This window comes from Oryx dammah, unplaced genomic scaffold (assembly GCF_014754425.2).
Source record: "Oryx dammah isolate SB20612 unplaced genomic scaffold, SCBI_Odam_1.1 HiC_scaffold_18, whole genome shotgun sequence".
NCBI lineage: Eukaryota > Metazoa > Chordata > Mammalia > Artiodactyla > Bovidae > Oryx > Oryx dammah.
In genome coordinates, this window is record NW_024070202.1 from 105,177,137 (window position 1) to 105,198,394 (window position 21,258).

Genomic DNA, 21,258 nt, shown 5'->3' on the forward strand with positions numbered 1-21,258 from the left:
GGAAGGGTACAGGCAGAATGTCTAGTGAATTGAGAGACAAGGGTGATTCCTGGGGTGGGTGTGATCTTACACATAGAGTGGTGTTGGTGATGATTTCTTACTTAACTGGACACGCCCACTTATCTTCATATATTATGCATGTAGTTCATAAAACACTTAATATCAACTTTTTATAGGGAACAGTGAAATGTGGACCCTGCTGCTCATTCTATGGAGCCTGAGAGTAGGAGGGGATATTTGTCAAACTGTGAATGTCTTTAGTGATTTGAAATTAATGGCATTTTGTCTTTCCTTTGCCCTCTAGATTTCAAAAACAGAAAAGCACACAGCTAAATGTTGAAAAATTACTCTAGCATCACTGAATTTTATCTCCTTGGCTTCCCTGGCTCTAAAGAACTACACAATATTCTATTTGCTACCTTCTTTTTCTTCTACTCTGTGACATTAATTGGAAACATGGTCATCATCTTGACAATCTGTGTTGATAAACATCTTCAGTCCCCCATGTATTTCTTCCTGGGTCACCTCTCTGTCCTAGAGATCCTGATCACATCTGTGGCCGTCCCTGTGATGCTCTGGGGTCTGCTTCTTCCTGGGATGCAGGCAGTATCTTTGAGTGCCTGTTGTGTACAATTGTACTTGTACTTGTCTTTGGGAACATCAGAGTTGTTATTAATAGGAGCGATGGCTGTGGACCGTTACGTGGCTGTCTATAACCCTTTGAGATACACCATCATTATGAACAGCCACACCTGTCGCTGGGTGGTAATTGTGTCCTGGGTATTCGGCTTCCTGTTTCAAATCTGGCCAGTCTATGCCACGTTTCATCTTACTTTCTGCAAATCAAATGTGCTAGACCATTTTTACTGTGACCGAGGGCAGCTGCTCAAACTATCCTGGGATAACAGTCTTTTCACAGAGTTTATTCTGTTTTTAACGGCTGTTTTCATTATTGTTGGTTCGATGATCCCTGCAATTGTCTCCTACACCTGCATCGTATCCACCATCGTCAGGATCCCCTCAGGCTCTGGTCGCAGGAAAGCCTTCTCTACGTTTGCCTCCCACTTCACCACGTGGGCCTCCCACTTCACCTTTGTTGTCATTGGCTACGGCAGCTGCTTGTTCCTCTTTGTGAAACCCAAGCAAACACAGGCCGCTGAGTACAACAGGGTAGCATCACTGATGGTTTTAGTGGTGAACCCTTTTCTGAACCCTTTTATCTTCACTCTCTGAAATGGCAAATTCATGGAGGCCTTTCGAAATGTCATGAAACGCTGCTATCAACTCCTGAAGGATTAGCTGTGTCCTGAGGATGGACTCATTACCTTGGGCCTGAGTAAGCTGAAAGCACTGATTAAAATCTGAAATAATCATTTTCATCTGCAAACTGTTTGTGATCTACAATTTAACTTTTAAATACCGACATTGCTTCAATTGATAAGTGAGTCATTCCTATATGGTAGATTGTTATTTTTTTCAGTGCTTATATTCATTAATACATATTAAAATGCTTCTCACAAAATAAATGTAAGAACTGTAAATATACAAGTTATTAAAAAACGCTGAGATGTTTGAAAGGGAAAAGCATTCAAAATGTTGTTCATTGTCTTACAGCTGACCTAAATGTTTGATTCTAGGTGCTGTGTCATCCTCACCTATATTGTTCTGTGATTTTCTGGTTTTCTCATTGCTGGAAGTTCCCTATATTACCTCCGTGAGTGATACCAAGTCCAACTTCAGGGATCAACATTATTGAGGCTTCTGCTCCAAGGTTCAACAGTGACAGTGACTTCCCTGTAGATTATCTCGACCAGCAATTGTGTTCATCCTCTCCTGGTACTTTCTTTCCTCCTTCCTCTCTGTAGCTCTCTTTCTGTGGTTCCAGGTCTTTCATTCATTTCTGGGCTCTTCTTTTCCTTTCCCCCTCACACACCCCAAGTTTACCACACTATTTTCCAGCTTCTCACAAATTTGTCCTTTTTCCTTTGCTCCAGCATTGCCATTCTCATCGTTCCTCTAATCATCACCCTGGTTCCTAACCGATCCCCTGTTTCTTATGTCATTAGCAAAATTTTATCACCATTTTTTTTACAGCATCTTTGTAATAACAAAATATTGATAACTAATATCAATAGTGACTGGTTAAATAAATTATGTTTCATCTATATAATAAAATATCTAGCTATAGAAAGATTAAAGAAGCTCTTTCTTAAATAATTAGAAACAATCTTTGGTCTATATTGTAAAGTGAGAAAAGTAAAGTACATTGAATTTATTATTCATCCTTTTGCGTTAGGAAGGAATAGAAATGCATATAGATTCATATTTGCTTATATTTTCATATGAGCACCATCAGAAAAACCTAATAGATGGTTTACAGTTGGATTATAGTAGTGAGAATTGGCAGATTGAATGAGGAGGGGATCAAGACTTTTCACTCTATGCCCTTCAATATTCTTGTTATTATTTTATTATTACATATGTAATCATACATATGTATGCCTATGAAGAAATTAATAAACGCATTTCTCTTTTATCTTAAGACATGTACTAATTCAATTTCTCACCCTTGTAAATTGGGATTGTGTATTTTAATTGTGTGAACTTTATCATATGTGAATTGTATCTTTGTAAAATTGGCAAAAAAAATATTGTACGTTAGATGGTGGCAAAGTACTATGAGGAAAAGTGAAATAGGAATGAAAGGAACCATCTGTTGGGAGAGTGCTGAAATTTTAAATAAGGTTGTTAGGAAAAATTTGAAAGAGGTGAAGTAGTGAGTCATGTAGACATTAGTTAAAGAACATTCCAGGCATGCAAACAATAAGCAGAGAGACCCCAGGGAAGGCATAAGCAACATGCTGGAATGGAGTAAGCCAAGATGAGTAAGAGAAAATGAAATCAGAGAGGTAATCGAGATTTAGATCATGTAGGGCCTTGTAAGTCTTTTAAAGATTTTTTTTTTTTTTAGGAGTGAAGGGGAAAACTATTGCAGGGTATTGAAGAATAGTGACAGAATCTGCCTAGTACTTTAACAAGATTATTCTGACTCCTGGGTAGGCAATCAGTTGAAGGACAGGAAGAAAGAAGGAGGGAGATCCATTAACTTTTGCTGTATAAGACACACACACAAAGCTCCAGTGACGTACAACGGTAAGCTTTTATTTTCATGCATTAGGGTTTCAGCTTATCAAGGCTTGGCTTAGCTGGTGGCTCTGCTGATCAAGAGGGCTTATCTATGAGTCTAAGAATTGGATGGTAGTCAGCTGGTTTATGGCTGGCTCTCCATTGATGTTGCAACTGGGGTATCTTTCCTCTTTCTGGGCCCAGCAGACTCACCTGGGCATGTTTCTCCTATAATGACAGCAGAACACAAGAAAGCCCAGGTGGAAACACTAGCGGCCTCTTAGGACCTGGGCTCAGATCTGACATACTGAATCTTCAGTCTCATCGTATTGTTCAAAGCCAGTTACATGGAAAAATATCCAGAATCAAAGTGTGGATAATATGCTGCTGGAGGACATGAGGCCAGGCAGAGGTTTACCAAGAGGTCCTTAATTCTCTTGGCTTGACTGAACTTAAGCTGGGCTTATTCCTGACTCTAGGCCCCTGGCATTTGTATTAGAACACTTAAAATTGTAAAATCTTTTTCTGTTCCTTTGAGATGTAAACTTTTTAAAAAAACCTGCTGCCAGTTTTGCATCCCAAGGAGGATTTTCTTGGGACTTGGGAGCCATACCTTTGAAACATAATCATCAAGGAAGAAAAAGTGCCCTTATTCCCAGTCTCTGTGGGAGGGGATGAGCCTGACTTTGATGGATACCAGATAGCAAGCAGAGATGGACCCATCACAGAAAAACACCTTTTACAAACTCAGGAAAACTCAGTGTGCTCAACATCTATTGATCAACCTCTCCTGGCTAAAGTCCTTCAGTACTTTTCCAGCAGTTCATGTCTATGGTTAAAAACTCTCCCACTCTTTGAGTGAAGATAGTGCAGACATGGGTTCCCTTTCCTGTTGCGATAACCTTGAATAGTCTTCTTTGCCTGTTTAGTGTTATCCAGGGCAAGTTTTGCTTTGACAGGGATGAAGAGAGTGAATATTTTAGATGATTGTCTAGCCATCAGTTCAGTTCGGTTCAGTCACTCAGTCGTGTCCAACTCTTTGCAACCCCATGAATCGTAGCACTCCAGGCCTCCCTGTCATAGACCTTTGCAATAACCTAGGCAACAGGTGATAATCATTTGGATGAAGGTGATGGCAGTAAAGTCTGTTTCTAAAGACTATATTTTATATATAACTAATCTAATATAATATCATCTTATTTATATCAATCTATAGACAACAGCATTTGTTTGGATTTGATATAAAAAAGATGAGTTAGTGACTATACATTTTTTTGGGGGGATCTAAAAAACTAGAAGGATAAAATTGTATTAACTGAGATGAAATTCTGTTGACTGAGATGGTACCATGGAATGAGCCAGTTTGGGGGGAATATCAAGAGCTCAGTTATGAACAAATTAAGTGTGAGATGTCTAATATTAAATGTCTAAGAGAACATGTTGAGAAGACAGACATAAAACCCTGGAGTTCAGGGAACTTCAGGCTGGATGCATAAATTTGAGAGTGAATGTTCAATTCAGTTCAGTTCAGTTGCTCAGTCATGTCCGACTCTTTGCTACCCCATGGACTTCAGCACACCAGGCTTCCCTGTCCATCACCAATCCCGGGAGCTTGCTCAAACTCATGTCCATTGAGTTGGTGATGACATCCAACCATCTCATCCTCTGTTGTCCCCTTCTCCTCCTGCCTTCAATCTTTCCCAGCATTAGGGTATTTTCCAATGAGTCAATTCTCATCAGGTGGCCAAAGCATTGGAACTTCAGCTTCAACATCAGTCCTTCCAGTGAATATTCAGGACTGATTTCCTTTAGGATTGACTGGTTTGATCTCCTTGTAGTCCAAGGGACTCTCAAGAGTCTTCTCCAGCACCACAGTTCATAAACATCAATTCTTCAGTGAACCCAGGGATGGAACCCAGGTCTCCTGCATAGCAGGTGAATTCTTTAACAGCTGAGCCACAAGAGAAGTCGAAGAATACTGGAGTGGGTAGCCTATCCCTTCTCCACTGGATCTTCCTGATCCAGGAATTGAACTGGGGTCTCCTGCACTGCAGGCGGATTCTTTACCAATTGAGCTATCAGGGAAGCCCAAGAGTGAGTGTAGGTGGTATTTAAAGCTATGAGAATAACTGATTGGCCAAGGGATGAAGCACAGATAAAGAGAATAATAATGCCCTGAGTTTTCAATATTTAGGGACCAACTAATGAATAGGAGTCAGTGAGGGAGACTGGGTAATGGCCAGCACAATGGGAGGTAAACCAGAAGAGTCATGTCTTGATATACTATGTCATATTGTCCTGAGAGGTCAAGTAAGATGACCACTGGATTTCACTATGTGTAGGTTATTGATGACTGATGATCTCACAAGAGAAGTTATCATAACACTTTCTTGATAGCTCTAAAACTCAGGGAACATCATAAAAATCTTCTGTATCTTCAGCTTCTTCTTTGAATGTTACACGGGTCTTTGTGCTGTACTTGAAACATACTTCCTCTAAGGACACTGTGCACCCAGAGGTCCCCTGAAGTTATATGTACATAGAAGAAGATCTTGTATGTACCAAGGGTGGGAATGCCTTGTAAATGAAGCATTGTGATTGATTCCGTTCTTTGTACCTGCAGTTGAGAGACATTGACCATGAACTGTAGCTTTGGAGATATTCAAATACCTCTGCTGTCTCAGACTCATGGCTGGTAGTGAAGATGGTCTGAAGGAAGCTTGAGGACCCACTGCAGGAGACTTTGGTGAATCCTAAATCACCACGTCAGTCAGAGGTGAGGGGAAAGTAGAGGAGAGCTAAGACTTCTACTGCATTGTTACTTGGTTGGTGTTGCGAGAAACTCAGCGGGTAAAATAGGACTAACCAGAAGACAAAGGCTTCTGGAAGTAGGGGGTTGGCAGCAGGGACAATGGGCAAAGCCTGCCTATACCTGATGCCTTCAGTCATCCATCCATCCATGTTGATTTGTCAGCACCTAGGACAAGAGGATCAGTGACTTTACTCATGGGACCAGTAGGTCACACAGAGAGGAAGAGGAATTTGTGTGTAAGCCAGAGACAAGGAAAGCATGGCATTGATGTCCAGGGGGCTACAGAAATTTTGAGCCACCTTTCCCTGACTTGGGCAGGTTTTTATTCCCATATTGTAAAGGAGTAAACAGGTTGTGAGAAATGGTGTCTTGCCTACATTCAGCTTCTTGCAAATTAAAGAGCAACTTCTTGGATGAAGATCTCAACTTCAAATCTTCCACAATGTGTGTCCCTCATTGTGTATTGCTGTTGAAATACACACACAGTGTGGATATTATTTCATATATATCTAAAAGAGTTTTGTGAGCCAGGTATTACTGCTTCATGTAATAGGTAAGGGAATCAAGGCACAGAATGAGTAAGAAATCCATATGGATTCACATATCATATTGGATGCACAATCAAAACTCTAATCCAATAATTTATTAAATTTCCATTGCTTTTTAAAAAAAAAATAATACCACTGCTTCCCAATAAGGCTACAGTTACTTACCCTTCTAAGGATTCAGCAACCCTCCCCCCATTCTCCAGTGAAAGTGAAAGTCACTCAGTCATGTCTGACTCTTTGGGCCCCAGTGGACTGTAGCCTGCCAAGTTCCTCTGTCCATGGAATTCTTCAGGCAAGAATACTGGAGTGGGTTGCCATTTCCTTCTCCAGGGAATCTTCCTGACCCAGGGATCGAACCTGGTCTTGTATATTGCAGCTGGATTCTTTACTGTCTGAGCTACCAGGGAAGCCCATTCTCTAGTAATGAACTTAAACCAAAGTCCACATATTTGCTCCCAGCTCCCCTTCCCAACAGCCCCATCCCAGCTCCCTGTGGTTAGAACTTGTGCAGAAGTACTGCCTCATCTTGGGGAAAAATTGAGCCACCCACCAGGGAAACCACTCAGTGTCTACATTTCCTGACTATAAAAGCCTGCGACTTATTCTTTCATAAAACAGGAAGTGTGGCAACTTCAGTTCTCCCTTTGCCAAACAGAAGGGTTGTGGTTTTCCTTTTGCTGTCAGAATCCTGGGGCTTACCTTAGCTCAGAATTCTGTTCATTCTTTCCTTTACCACACTTTCAACCTCTGCCTTCCTTCCCGGTAGCACTTGCTTGTCACTGACACCATTAGAGAGCTTGTATCTCCATTGAGTTCTAATATTCCAACATCCACTCCACCAAGATGCAAATTGTTGGGCTGGCCAAAAATTCATTTGGGATAAACTCTGAATGAAAACTTTTTGGCCAGTTCAATGCTTCTAATAACCTCCTTCATGCAAGTTCTAACACATAATGTATTAATCTCATTTTTAAACATTGTAAGTGACCATGCTAATTAACCCCAAATTGGGAAGCCTAGGAATATAGAAACAGAGCTTAGTGTTGTAATAAAATATAAAACTGTCATCAATTTAATTTGACATACATAAAGTGATGTTCACAATCATTGTAGTACATTTTTATTAGACACAAATGGTGATCTCTTTACTTGAGTGACTATAATTTCTAGTAGTTTTATACAAACTTCCCTCATGGCTTCAGTCAATCAGTTCAGTCACTCAGTTGTGTCTGACTCTTTGCGACCCCATGGACTGCAGCACGCCAGGCTTCCCTGTCCATCACCAACTCCTGGAGCTTGCTCAAACCCATGTCCATTGAGTCAGTGATGCCATCCAATCATCTCATCCTCTGTTGTCCCCTTCTCCTCCTGCCTTCAATCTTTCCCAGCATCAGGGTCTTTTCCAATGACTCTGTTCTTATGGCTTAATTCTTGTTAAATTAAAACACATACGTATTTCTTTTCTCTTTTCCACGTACGGAGAAGGGTCTGTAGCTGATGTCTTCCTGCAAGTACAGAGGACAGATAGGATGTCCACAAGACTTTTCTACCTTTCTCTTGCCTTTCTTTCAGTATGACCAAATGAGCTCTTTTTCCTCCTGCATATGGCTTTCCTGTGTCCCTGGAGTTCCCTTTCTACCAAATGCCCACAACTTGGCTCCATCCAATGTCTCCTTGAGCAGTCCTCCTCTTTTTCTAGTCTGTGGTCAGCTGGACCAGTCCTGGGTCAGGGTGGTACCAACCAGTGCTGGCATCTTTGGGGCGAGTAGATTGTACCTGGCAGCGTCATCTCTCTAGAACTGCAGGCAGGGATACATTATGACTACTGGGACCCGAGGAACTATACCAAACTATTAATAAATACTCAACAAACAGGTCATCAAAACCCATTCAAATGGAGATTCAGGCCAAGACCAAGGAAATATTTAGCTTATTTCTTTAGAACTTTGCTGAAGAACAGAGATTCAGTTTTCTGAAGTGTGGTCATCTTGGGTGTTAGGTAGTCTTCAGAGAGGTTTCCTAGCAGATTCCTGCCCTGCCCAGCTCCCTCTCCATTCCCATGGACAGTGCTGTCTCTGGTCCTAGCTTAGCTCTCAAGACCATTCCTAGGCCTGGCCTCAAAGCAGATTGAAGAGGGCCTCTGCTGTCCCTCCCCAGGTAGGCTGGAGGGTATGAGAACAGGGGTCTCATGGGAACAAAAGTGAGCTCCAGAAGCTGAGTTTATCCATCTTCCACTCTTGCTATTCTTTAAACAACATTCACACCTGCTCAGTCTGCAGTTTCTCCCTGGTAGTATGGTCATGTGCTCTGAGGACAAAACAAAGCCTGTTGATCAGTCAGAAATCCTTGGTTCTATAGAAGCAGACCTCATCTCTGTATCAACCAGTTGTCTCCATCAAACTGAGTCTGTCTCCTGGTGATATTGATAGTATCCAGTCCCCCAAGGTGGAATGCAGAAGCTGATTTCTCCCAATAGCCAAGGACCTCTACTAGTAGACAGATGGATAAAGAGATCATTTGATCAGTTGACCCGTGTAGATCCAAAGCCACGGGTGTGACTCTCACAGGAAATAGGGTCTTGGGGGGTTGCTGATTCAGAATGAGGAGTTTGCCTCAGCTGTGTGTCTGCAAGTATATTTGTGGAGGGCCTGGTGCTTTGGCACTGAGGAGCTATTAGGGGGTTCTCCAGTGACCTGTGGAAGACAGATGTAGGAATTTTTGATGTTTTGTATCTCCCGGATCAGTCCCAATTGCCAATATGCTCGTTTGCTGTCTCCGCTGTATATTTGTTGTTCGTGTCAGAGGCCAACAGATAACTTCATCATTGGGCCTTCTTCTCACAGATCCAGCGGTAGGTGATGTTACATGAAACAGCATCATATGTCTTTGTTAGGCCTATGGTCACGCAGTGGAAATTCTGAATCGGATTGGTAACGCTAGTTGAGAAAAGAAAGCATGGTTAAGGCCTGTATTTTCAGCCTGCCTTTTCCTGGTTCTGGTACCCCCTCAGCATCCCCATGGAGAAGGACATGGCAACCCATTCCAGTATTCTTGCCTGGAGAGTCCCAGGGACAGAGCAGCCTGGTGGGCTTCCATCTATGGGGTCGCACAGAGTTGGACACAACTGAAGTGACTTAGCAGCAGCAGCAGCAACAACCCCAAATCCAGCTCAAAAACTGATGCTTTCCTGTCAGCTCTCCTGTGAGCTTTTATGGACTCGTCTTGGATTAACTGACTCTGTTTGGTTAGAAACACCTCATGGGTTGTTTGTCCTCTTTTCTCCCAGACATAATGTTTTAGTGCTGGAGGTCCTATGTTTTCCACAGGAGGCCCAAGAGGAGAAGGAAGAAGGAGAGTTCTCTTCCTTTCCTGGACACCAGCTGGCTTTATGAAAAACTTGGTTGGTCTTTTCATACCTCTTTTAACTGTCTTTCAGTCTGACAGGAAATAGTCTGGTTTCATAGGAAGGTCATAAGAGCCAAGTTGATGCAGGGTCGAACTGCCGCTCTACCACACCCTGGCTTTGTGATATTCAACACATTTCTAAGTCTCTTATCCTCAATTCAGCTGTCTGTTAAGGGGGAATCAATAAAGGCTTTTCCTAATAGCATCATTGTGAATACTACAAGGAATGATGTGTAAAGTGCCTAGCAAGGGCCTGAATGAATGTTCACTTACTCCTCTCTGTGAGCAGCTGGGTATAGTTTGGGGAACTGACTTGCTTTCTATCTGACTCACTGTTTTCATAGGTCCACTGGGAAGTCATGTTCCCCACCATGGCTATGGCCATAGAATAGCACATAGGACATAGATCTTGGGAGTTAAAGTTTAATAGCTTTAAGGCATAGACAACTTGTTTATAATAACCTTTCTTTAGATAGAGAAGCCACATCTGGGGAACTTGTAAGAACTTAGTTAAAAAAATGTGATCTCTGGGTTAAAGGATACTTATGAGATGTATTAAACATGATATGTATGTGGATTTGTTTGGATCTTGATTTGAACAAAATAATTTGTTGAATGAACAGTCCTCTCTACTCAGAAATATTTGATATTTTCCATAATAAAAAATTTACCCCAAAAATGTATCTCTGGGAATAAGTGGGTTGGAATAAAGGAGAGGAAGAGAACATGCAGCTAAGTCTCAGCCTTTGTGCTGTTCGAGGATAAACCCACTGAGTCTTGGATCTAGTCTCTAGAGGCAGCTAAGATCCCAGAAAAATGTGAGATGTCCACGTACATGCTGTTAAACTCAGCGTTGTTGATCCAGCGCCACTTTTTCTCTACAGGCTGGTATAATAAGCCAACAAAATACTTCTCAGCACCAGTTATGTCCTGGAGAAATTTCTAGAAATTAAAAAGAGATAAAACAATCAGCAAAAAGTTATTTTCTGCTGCTTCCTTCGTGCCAATGGGCTCATGATTATATCTGATTCTGGGAAAAAGTAAAGGACTCCAGGGCTGGCTATTCCTGCCACTGCCCACCAGCCCTAGAGAAGTGATTCTCATTTTACCTAGAGCATCAAGATCATGTGGTGGTCTTGTTAAAACATAGATTTCTGGGCTCTGGTTTAAGGGTCTGGTGTAAGGGACCAAGAATTTGCATGCTGAAAGTGAAGGTGGAGAGTGAAAAAGTTGGCCTAAAGCTCAACATTAAGAAAACAAAGATCATGGCATCTGGTCCCATCATTTCATGGGAAATAGATGGGGAAACAGTGGAAAAAGTGTCAGACTTTATTTTGGGGGGCTCCAAAATCACTGCAGATGGTGACTGCAGCCATGAAATTAAAAGACACTTACTCCTTGGAAGAAAAGTTATGACCAACCTAGATAGCATATTGAAAAGCAGAGACATTACTTTGCCGACTGAGGTCCATCTAGTCAAGGCTATGGTTTTTCCTGTGGTCATGTATGGATATGAGAGTTGGACTGTGAAGAAGGCTGAGCACCAAAGAATTGATGCTTTTGAACTGTGGTGTTGGAGAAGACTCTTGAGAGTCCCTTGGACTGCAAGGAGATCCAACCAGTCCATTCTGAAGGAGATCAGTCCTGGGATTTCTTTGGAAGGAATGATGCTGAAGCTGAAACTCCAGTACTTTGGCCACCTCATGTGAAGAGTTGACTCATTGGTAAAGACTCTGATGCTGGGAGGGATTGGGGGCAGGAGGAGAAGGGGACGACCGAGGATGAGATGGCTGGATGGCATTACTGACTCGATGGACGTGAGTCTGAGTGAACTCCGGGAGATGGTGATGGACAGGGAGGCCTGGCGTGCTGCGATTCATGGGGTCGCAGAGTCGGACACAACTGAGCGACTGAACTGAACTGAACAAATTCCCAGGCGATGCTGATGCACTGAAAATGGAGGAGGAGGGGCCTATACCATCTAAAAAAGGGTAATTTAAAATACAATTTTCTTTGATCTACTCTGCATAAGAATGTTTTCATTGCCAGAAGTTTTACATTCCAAATAAGATTGGATCATCTTGGAGAAGGAAATGGCAACCCACTCCAGTATTCTTGCCTGGAGAATCCTGTGGACAGAGAAGCCTGGTGGCCTGCCATCTATGGGGTCGCAGTGAGTCAGACATGACTGAAGCGACTTAGCAGCAGCAATAGCAAGACTGGATTAAGTAAATTCCTTGAATACTTGGCAAGGGAAAACAGGGAGATTTGAAAGTGTGTTGCCAAAGCGGATAATGCCACAAGAAATAATCAGTTGCCAACAAATCTGTCTAGTCAAGGCTATGGTTTTTCCAGTAGTCATGTATGGATGTGAGAGTTGGACTATAAAGAAAGCTGAGTGCTGAAGAATTGATGCTTTTGAACTGTGGTGTTGGAGAAGACTTTTGAGAGTCCCTTAGACTGCAAGGAGATCCAACCAGTCCATCCTAAAGGAGATCAGTCCTGGGTGTTCATTGGAAGGACTGACACTGAAGCTGAAACTCCAATACTTTGGCCACCTGATGCAAAGAACTGACTCATTGGAGAAGACCCTGATGTTGGGAAAGATTGAGGGCAGGAAGAGAAGGGGATGACAGAGGATGAGATGGTTGAATGGCATCAATGACTCAAAAGACATGAGTTTGGGTAAACTCCGGGAGTTGGTGATGGACAGGGAGGCCTGGAGTGCTGCGGTCCATGAGGTCACAAAAAGTTGGGCATGACTAAGCGACTGAACTGAACTGAACTGATTGAGTGCCTGCTAAAATGACAGTGACCTTAGACATCTTACTTTCTGCATTAAATTAATGGGTCACAAATCACTGTGGCCAGAAACCTGGGAGTCCCCTGGACTCTCCTGTATTCTTCACATTCCTCCCATGATCAGTGGCTATCCAAGCCCACTTAAGTGTTCTCTCCATCCCCATGATTACTGCCTTTATTGCTCCTTTCCTAATATTTTTCTTCCCTGAAATAATTATTTTTAAAGATTGATTACCAGATTTACTCATTTAGTAAACTTTTTTTTTGAGTATCTGTTGTGTGCCAGGCATTGTATTAGGTTGGAGATACAGAAATAAATTTGCTTCTTTTAAAAAAATCTATGATCTAAAATGGGTTGGCAAGATATGGGCAGTGGGTCAAATTCAGACTGGAGCAAATTTTTATAAACAAGGTTTTAATGGAACAAGCCTTGGCAATTTGTTGCATATTGTATATAGCTGCTTTTGAACTATGATGGCACTATTAAGTAGTTGTGACAGAGGACATATGACCTGAAAAGTGTAAAATATATGCCATCTATGTTTTAAAAAAATGTTTGCTGACCCATGGTCTAAAACAAGGGTTCTTAACCCTTCTATCTCTTGCTGGAAGCAGGGATGGTTTCTACATGGTTCTATAAAACCACTGGAATTTTATTAAAAATATTGTGCTTATGTAATGTTTCTGGAAAGAGAGGAATAGATTTCATCACCATTTCTAAAACCTCAGTTATCCCAACATGTTGAAAATCCGCAGATCTAATAAGAGAGGATAGACGAATTGACCAGCATAGTAGGGTATCCCAGGTGTAGTGCTTTTAGGAAATATGTATTAGATATGGACCAGGAGGGCTTCCCCCACGGCTCAGAGGTAAAGAATCCACCTTCAATGCAGGAGCCACAGGAGATGCGGGTTGGATCCTTGGGTCGGGAAGATCCCCTGGAGGAGGGCATGGCAACCCACCCTGGTATTCTTGCCTGGAGAGTCCCATGGACAGAGGGGCCTGGTGGGCTACAGTCCATGGGGTCTCATAGAGTCAGATGTGACTGAAGCAACTTAGCATGCATGCATGCCCAGGGAGAAAGGAGGAAGTGAATAATTATACCTGGATTTCGGAGTCTATATAATAAAGACTGTAGATGAGGTAATATGTGAGATGGATTTGGGGAGATAGTTACTGTAAGGCAAGTGCTAGGAGTGGGGAGTGTGTGTCGGGGGGTGGGGTGGTCAGGGTTGGACTTCCTGGAACAGGAAGCATTAGATCAGAGGCAGACTGCAGAGTGCGCTTGCGTGCTCAGTCACTTCAGTTGTGTCCGACTTTTTGTGACCGACCCCATGGACCGTAGCCCGTCAGGCTCCTCTGTCCATTGGATTCTCCAGGCAAGAATACTGGAGTAGGTTTCCATTTCCTCCTTCAGGGGATCTTCCCAACCCAGGGATGAAGCCCGCTCCTCTTCATTTCCTGCATTTGCAGGCGGGTTCTTTACCACTAGCGCCACAGGCTGGAGCATCTGTGGAACTACAAGATGTTGAATTCGGTTGGTGCAGAAACAGGAGGGAGGTGGGTTCAGAGACAGGATTGGAGAGAAGGCAGAGGCTGGACCACACAAGGCTTACATGTCATGTTAGGGAAACTGGACTTTAACTCACTTCGTTTTGGAAAATGGCACAGATAGTTTAGAGCCTTAGAGCAATTAGTAAGTCAGATCTGTGGAGGAGAGCTAAGAAGTGGCAAAACTAGGGGCAAGGAGAGAAATTAGAAGAATCCCAAAGAAATCCAGGAGAGAGCTGAATGATTTGCTGTGGAGATAGCAGGGAAAGAACTTGGTTAGCAGCTAATTTAGGAGGAAAGTGAAAAGGCAAAGTCCCAGAGAACTGTCGGTGTTCCATTTCAGTTGACACGATGACTCACCAGTATTTGGGATACAAGAGGAGGAGCAGCTGGAGTAAAATACGTTTGATTTCATTTCAAGCATGTTTGTGGTGGTTTTGAGACATCAAAGTGGAATGTGATACACTTCCTGGTCTAGGGAAGGGAACTGAAGATATGGATATGAGAGTCATTAGCAAGCCACTGGTGTGATGAGCTTTTTCTGGGGTTAGCATGAGTGTAAGTGTAATTGGCAGAGAATGCCAAGGATGGCTTTTGAGATGCATCAACTCTTAAGGGTTTAGTAAAGGAACAGAGGTTATGGACTTCCTTTCTCATTCTCCTCTTTTCTTCTTTCCTTTTTCTCTTTTCTGTACTCTGTCTTGCTCTTGGTTTTCTACTTTAAGGCACTTTTCTCTTCCCACTTGAGTCCTTAGCCCTAGAGGAGCTGTATCATCACCATCCCTGCTCACTGTTGGGCACCTACTACTGAGATTCACAGAGATGCTCTCATAAACTCTTCAGCACCAGGGACTTTTTAGAGGAAGTGGGAAGGGAAGAGAGGAAAGAAGCTAGAATGCTGTGGCAGCACAATGTCTGCTGCTGCTGAGTCGCTTCAGTTGTGTCTGACTCTGTGCGACGCTATAGACAGCAGCCCACCAGGCTCCCCTGTCCCCGGGGTTCTCCAGGCAGGAACACTGGAGTGGGGTGCCATTTCCTTCTCCAATGCAGTGCTCAGCAAATACTTAGGGTTTGAAGGAGAGGCAACTGTAAATAAAATTATGGCGTAAAATTTAGTCGCTCAGTTGTGTCCGACTCTTTGCAACCCCCTGGGCTGTAGCTCACCAGGATCCTCTGTCCATGGGGATTCTCCAAGCAAGAATACTGGAGTGGGTTGCCATTTCCTCCTCCAGGGGATCTTCCCAACCCAGGGACTGAACCCGCAGCTCTTGTCTGTCTCCTGTATCAGTAGGCAGATTCTTTACCACTAGCAAGCACCACCTGGTAAGACCTAAAATTGATTAGAGTGTGGGTTTTGGACTTAGAGAGATCTCAATTCAATTCCATGTGCTATCATTTATTAGGTATATGACCTTGATCAAATTATTTTCCTGTGCCCCAATTTTTTATATTTAAATTTTATTTCATTTATTTAAGCACAAAAATTCACTTCTTAAAATCTAATTTTTATTGGAGTATAGGTGGTTTCCTAGTTTTCCCATATATAAAATATGAAGAACTGTAACTCCTCAGAATTGTTATTATGATAAAAAGAGATAATAAAGCGTTTTTTTTAATATAGTGTGAGCTATTTTTACTGTCATAATTGCACAGTGCAACCCCAATTCTATGACTTGATTCTTTGTTTTGCATATTACTTTGTTATTTTAAAACTTCCTTACTTATTAGGCTGATTGGGATCAAACATTAACGGCTCACCTCTGTGAAGAATTCCATAGTTTTAAAAGCTTTATACACATCAGCTCATTTAGTCATTCCCTGTATTTTAAATGTCCTGGCCCCTCCCCAACACACTGCTCACGGGAGAGACCATACAGTGTGGATTTCATTGGCTCAGATGGTTCCGAGGAACACACCCCACTGCTATTGAGAAGAGCCTCCCACCCCGTGTCCATCCCACCCCCACCCATCCCCTGCTCCACAAATCAAATTGCCCCACCAACTCAACTCCACCCACTGAGGCCGGGGAAGGGGATGCTGCTTTTCTCTACCATTCCATGGGCTCACCAGTTTCTCTGGGGTGTTGACAATGGCCAGCGTGGATCCTTTTTCTTTGCAAAAGTTCATGCTCTTGTTCCAAGACAATTCCAATTTGGACAAGAAAAAACATCTTCCTTGATGAAAATCCCACCCCTTGGGGCAGACTACAGAAATCCAAGAAAAGACAGGATGAGATTAGTGAGATTTTGGATGTGCACCTTGGGAGTGAATCATAAGACAGTAGGGTGTGGGTTTCTTTATAATTATTATGCCAATACAATTCTCTTCAATCCAGGAAGAAATTTCATCCACTTTAGCCCCAGTTTCCCTGTCTGTAACATGAAGGGAATGATGATAAGGTCATTATGGCCCCATTGAGTCAAGCAGTTTCATAAGAAAGGAGATGATGGGAAAAGTCTCTAAGAATTCACTACCTAAGAACCCGGAGGTGGAGAGGGCTAAAAGCATGCACTGTACCTGTTCCGTAGCTCTCTGTTGGTGTGAAGCTGACAGTGCCATTCCCCAAAATCTGCGGAACTGAAATGAAAAGAAAATCTTTCTTTGGAACACCCATCCAACTACTACTATTATTTGACCTGCCTCAGGTCCTATTTTATGTCTTCTTTTTGGTATCTCATATATACCTTTGACGGGCTTCCCAGGAGCCTCTAGTGGTAAAGAACCCGCCTGATAATGCAGGAGACATAAGAGATGCGAGTTTGATCCCTGGATTTGGAAGATGCTCTGGAGGAGGGCACGGCAAGCCACTCTAGTATTCTTGCCTAGAGAATCCTCTTGGACAGAGGAGCCTGGTGGGCTACAATCCATAGGGTTGCAAAGAGTTGGACACGACTGAAATGACTTGGCACACACTCATATATACTTTTGACAGTGTGAAATGCCAAGAAAAAGAGCATGAGAAAGGAAGAGGAATAGATGCATTTAGTACCAGAAAGGAAACCTCCCTGTTCTTTCTCATCTATACCTTTTACAGTGTTTTCCCCAAAGAGCTGTTTGGAGCGCTTCTCTCCAGGCTCCACATAGCACCTTTGCTGCTCTTCCCACTGCTGGTGCCTTAAACCCTATGTGAAAACCCATAGTCCTGATGGGCAGCTCTTGACTTTCTCTCATCAGCAATTATCAGCTCTAAGGACTGTGCTAACTGAAACAAGATTCAGAACTAGAGGATGTTGGCAGGCAAGGAGGCAGATGGACATTCTAGAAGTTTCTCTTTTGTTTTTTGGCTATGCCACATGGCATGCAGGATCTTATTTCCTTGACCAGGGGTTGAATCCATGCCCCCCCACAGCAGAAGCACAGAGTCTTAACCACTGGACTGCCAGGGGAGTCCCCAGAGATTTCCTGTGGGCAGAGAAGAGTCCATTCATCTCTTTAAACATAAAAGGAGAATCAGTAGGCCTCCAAGAAGCCTCGTTATTTTGGGGGAACACTGGCTGTTGAAGTGGGTAGTTACAGTGGCTCCAGAGGTCGATCAGACTTTTCCTCAATGGACTGGTTGTTTGTCCATGGTGGTTGAAGACCAGTTGAGTTTACCCAGATGCCAGTTAGCTACTTACGATCATATATAAAACATGCAAGTTAGCATTCACTTTTTATTTCAGTCCCCTGCTCAAAGGCTCTTTGTAATATAGCATAACCTGGTTTTCATTAGAAACGACTTGGGGATTATAACTGAACAGAACTGTATACATATTTCATGAGCATTTCCTCCTTTTGGCTCACTGTACTTACTGGGTGCCTCGGGTGCTACAAAAATGAAGAAATTATCTTTCTGATAAAGATGTGGTTAGTAATAGGTTTGTCTTAAGAGCAAGTAAGAAGGAGATCCTTGGAAAGGCTTCAGAAGGAGGTGGGGTTCATAAGGAGAGCCGTGCCTGACATGTCTTTATCCTCCATAGCTTCTGGCATTGGACTTTGTGCTTTATCGATGATAGCTGACTAATTTCTCCTGTTTTCAGTCTCTTTCTGTGTTTGGTCTAGCATACTGCTTGGCACCAAAAAAAAGGTGTTGAATGTAATTTTTGATGATTTTTGTGGGGCATGGGTTTCTTTAAACAATTCTTTAAATGACAGGGTTTATAAAGTACTTTCACATCACATTACACTCAGTTCAGTTCAGTTCAGTTCAGTTCAGTTCAGTTCAGTCACTCAGTCATGTCCGACTCTGCGACCCCATGAATCGCAGCACACCAGGCCTCCCTGTCCATCTAGTTATACACAAATCATCCTCATTCCCAAGAGGAAAACAGGATCTGAAATTTCACCAAGTCTAGTCTTGGTTTCTCATCTCTAAGAGAAAATTAATCGGAAGATCTTTGTTTTTCTGGGCGTGCTGCATTTATTTTACTTTTCCAGCTTTATTGAGATATCGTTGACACATAACACTGTATAAGTTTAAATGTACAACATGATGATCTCATACATGTACTTATTGCAAAATTATCAACACAATAAGGTTGGTTAACTCCTCCATCACCTCGCATAATCATCTTTTTTTGTGTGTCGGGAGAACATTGAGCATCTACTCTTCTAGCAACTTCCGTGCATACAATACACTGTTAGTACTTACAGTCACTATGTTGTACATAGGAGTTTGGGAACTCATTCATCTTATAACAATTATCAGCTCTTTATGAACTCATTCTACAGAAGAATGTCTAGGGGAAGGAGGCTTTGAGAAAGGTCTCTAAGACTCAAGCACAGAAGAACCTGGAGAGGGGAGAGGAGGTTATTTTCATGCACATTACCTGTTCCAGAGCTCTCTGTGGGAATGAAGATGACATTATTTTCGCCAAAAATCTGTGGGACTGCAAAGAAAATCAGCTGTTGACTCAGCCTCAAAGGTGGCTGTGCAGTGAGTGTTAGAGACAGACATTACTGTGGGGCTGGTGGGACATAGCGCCTGTCAGTGGGACAGGCTGAGCTTGCTGGCTCGGGTCAGCCAAGATGGGCATGTGCTTCCTGTGGACATAGTCACTCATTCTCATCCTGCTCTCTTATGTGGTAGAAACTGCACCTTGAGATTGGGCCATATGGTCGACACCTCTTATCCAACTGTTGCCTCCAAATCACATTTCCTTCCTCATTTATCTTCCCCACAGGCTTCTGAGGCTGGAGAAGGTTTTACTTGCTGCAACTGTGGTAAAATCTTTTGATATGAGGCCTCTTTTTCTGAACATTTGGATGAATTAGTCTCTGTGTACATAAAGGAAAATATCTTGCCCAGTAAAACCCCATTAACTCTTAATGTAGCTCCAGATGGCACTAGTGGTAAAGGACCTACCTGCTAATGCAAGAGACTTAAAAGACCTGGGTTCGATTCCTGGGTTGGGAAGATCCCTGGAGGAGGGCATTGGAGAGGCAACCCACTCCAATATTCTTGCTGGAGACTCCCCATGGACAGAGGAGCCTGATGGGTCCCAGTCCATGGGGTTGCAAAGAGTCAGACACAACTGAAGTGACTTAGCACATCCCACAGCTTATCATTGGGTTGGACTGGAGTTGTATTTTCAAATTAGCAACTATAACAAGCACTGCAGAGTACTCCAGCTCAGATTACCCAACGAATACTCTAGTGGCAAAAATTTTGAGTGGAAGTCTAATCATCAGACACCACTCTGTTTTGTATCTCCAAGGTAGACCAAGGAACTCTGCTCATTGTGTGTGTCTGGGAATGAGAAGGGCCGTCAATTGCCCTTAGCTGGAAAGTCTTGAGCATTTAACCTTTATATTCAACTCTACATCCTAAGGGAAGAGTCAAGAACAGTACAATCTGAGTTGCGGTAAGAGGTTGATCAGATACTCACAATAAAGCAGAAATAAGGTCATTCCAACAATCTTAAGCACCACTACTATAAGCCCAGAGATTATCATATGCCAGTTCATGATGCAGGAGATGAGGCTGCCTGTGGGCATGAGAGCAGAATATCAGCATCAGAATCTAGGACAAGGCTTCTTTCCAGTGGGGGACATGCCAGACTCTCAGAGCACCCCTTAGGGGCTGGGAAGCCAGGCATGACATTGATAGGTGCAAGGAGGAGACCCAGCACATACCCAGAAGACAGGGAGGAGCTTGTGCTCCTTGGGAACCTCTGAACTTGGTGTGCTGCCTCTCCTCTGCCATCCCTAGCTCTCAGCCTCAATCCTGTTCCCATCTGTGGCTCTTAAACTCTGTTTGATGAATAAATCCTCTCCTGGACTTTGAGAACCCTTAACCTTGAAATGATCCTTGCTCCCTGGGCCTTTCATCTATAGTCTTGGCCATATGGTCAAAGCTCTCAGAAGTCACTGTCTTCAAAAAACTATGCCAGGAGTCCAACAGACAGGACAAGTGTCCCTGAGGTCCTTGGCTTGGGAGCAGGGCCAACAATCTGTATAGAGAGGACACGCAGAGACTCACCTGATGTCTCCCTGGAAGGCTGGTCTGGTCTGCAGGTGGGGATATTTCCCAGTGCCCTTGTGCTTGGTGTGGTGGGTGGAGGCCCTTCCAGTGAGAACAGGCTCCTTGTGTGTGGGCAGTGTCCTTCCTTCCTTATGTAGTCTCTGTCTCACCAGCATCCCTGAGCAAACACTTCTTCCTGTTCAGTGTTCTTGGCCAAGGAGCGGGAGGGGCTAGGAGGGGAAGGGAGTAGCTTCTGAAAGAGGAAGGTCTCCGCCAAAGGGGTTCTCATAGAGGGGAATGATTGTAGGATTATTTAGGAAATGGAATATCTTAATACCGACTTGTTCTGTGTGTCTGAATCTCCTTGAAATAGAGTGGAAAGAAAATGTAGTAAAATGTTAACAGATACGAATCTGGGTGAAGAATGTCTGTGAATTATTTATTTGGACTTTCCTTACAACATGTCTGCAAATCTGAAATTGTCAAGATAAAAATTTTAAGAAAAGAAGTTCATCTGAAGTCACTACTTTTAATAAGGAGGTCCTCATATGTCCCATTGGTTCCATAACTG

At 43.0% G+C, this 21,258-nt stretch overlaps 2 protein-coding genes across 3 annotated transcripts; one reads left to right on the plus strand and one right to left on the minus strand.

The window, feature by feature from the left end:
- Positions 1-333: 333 nt before the first annotated feature.
- On the plus strand, positions 334-1,233 carry LOC120877673 (olfactory receptor 9A4-like). Its single transcript, XM_040260026.1, has one exon. It carries the CDS (start codon positions 334-336, stop codon positions 1,231-1,233), a length of 900 nt encoding a protein of 299 aa, XP_040115960.1.
- A 6,345-nt stretch (positions 1,234-7,578) lies between these two features.
- Positions 7,579-20,950, minus strand: CLEC5A (C-type lectin domain containing 5A). Of its 2 annotated transcripts, XM_040260027.1 has the most exons (7): positions 20,706-20,950; positions 20,113-20,211; positions 19,054-19,113; positions 16,763-16,822; positions 16,313-16,449; positions 10,727-10,833; positions 7,579-9,422 (listed from the first exon to the last, which is right to left on the minus strand). In XM_040260027.1, the coding sequence occupies exons 2-7, from the start codon at positions 20,189-20,191 to the stop codon at positions 9,308-9,310; spliced, it is 558 nt and encodes a 185-aa protein (XP_040115961.1). In that variant the 5' UTR covers positions 20,192-20,211; positions 20,706-20,950; the 3' UTR covers positions 7,579-9,307. The 2 variants fall into 2 exon arrangements, with proteins under 2 accessions (XP_040115961.1, XP_040115962.1); XM_040260028.1 differs by lacking the exon at positions 19,054-19,113 and having other exon boundaries at positions 20,706-20,948.
- Positions 20,951-21,258: the final 308 nt, after the last annotated feature.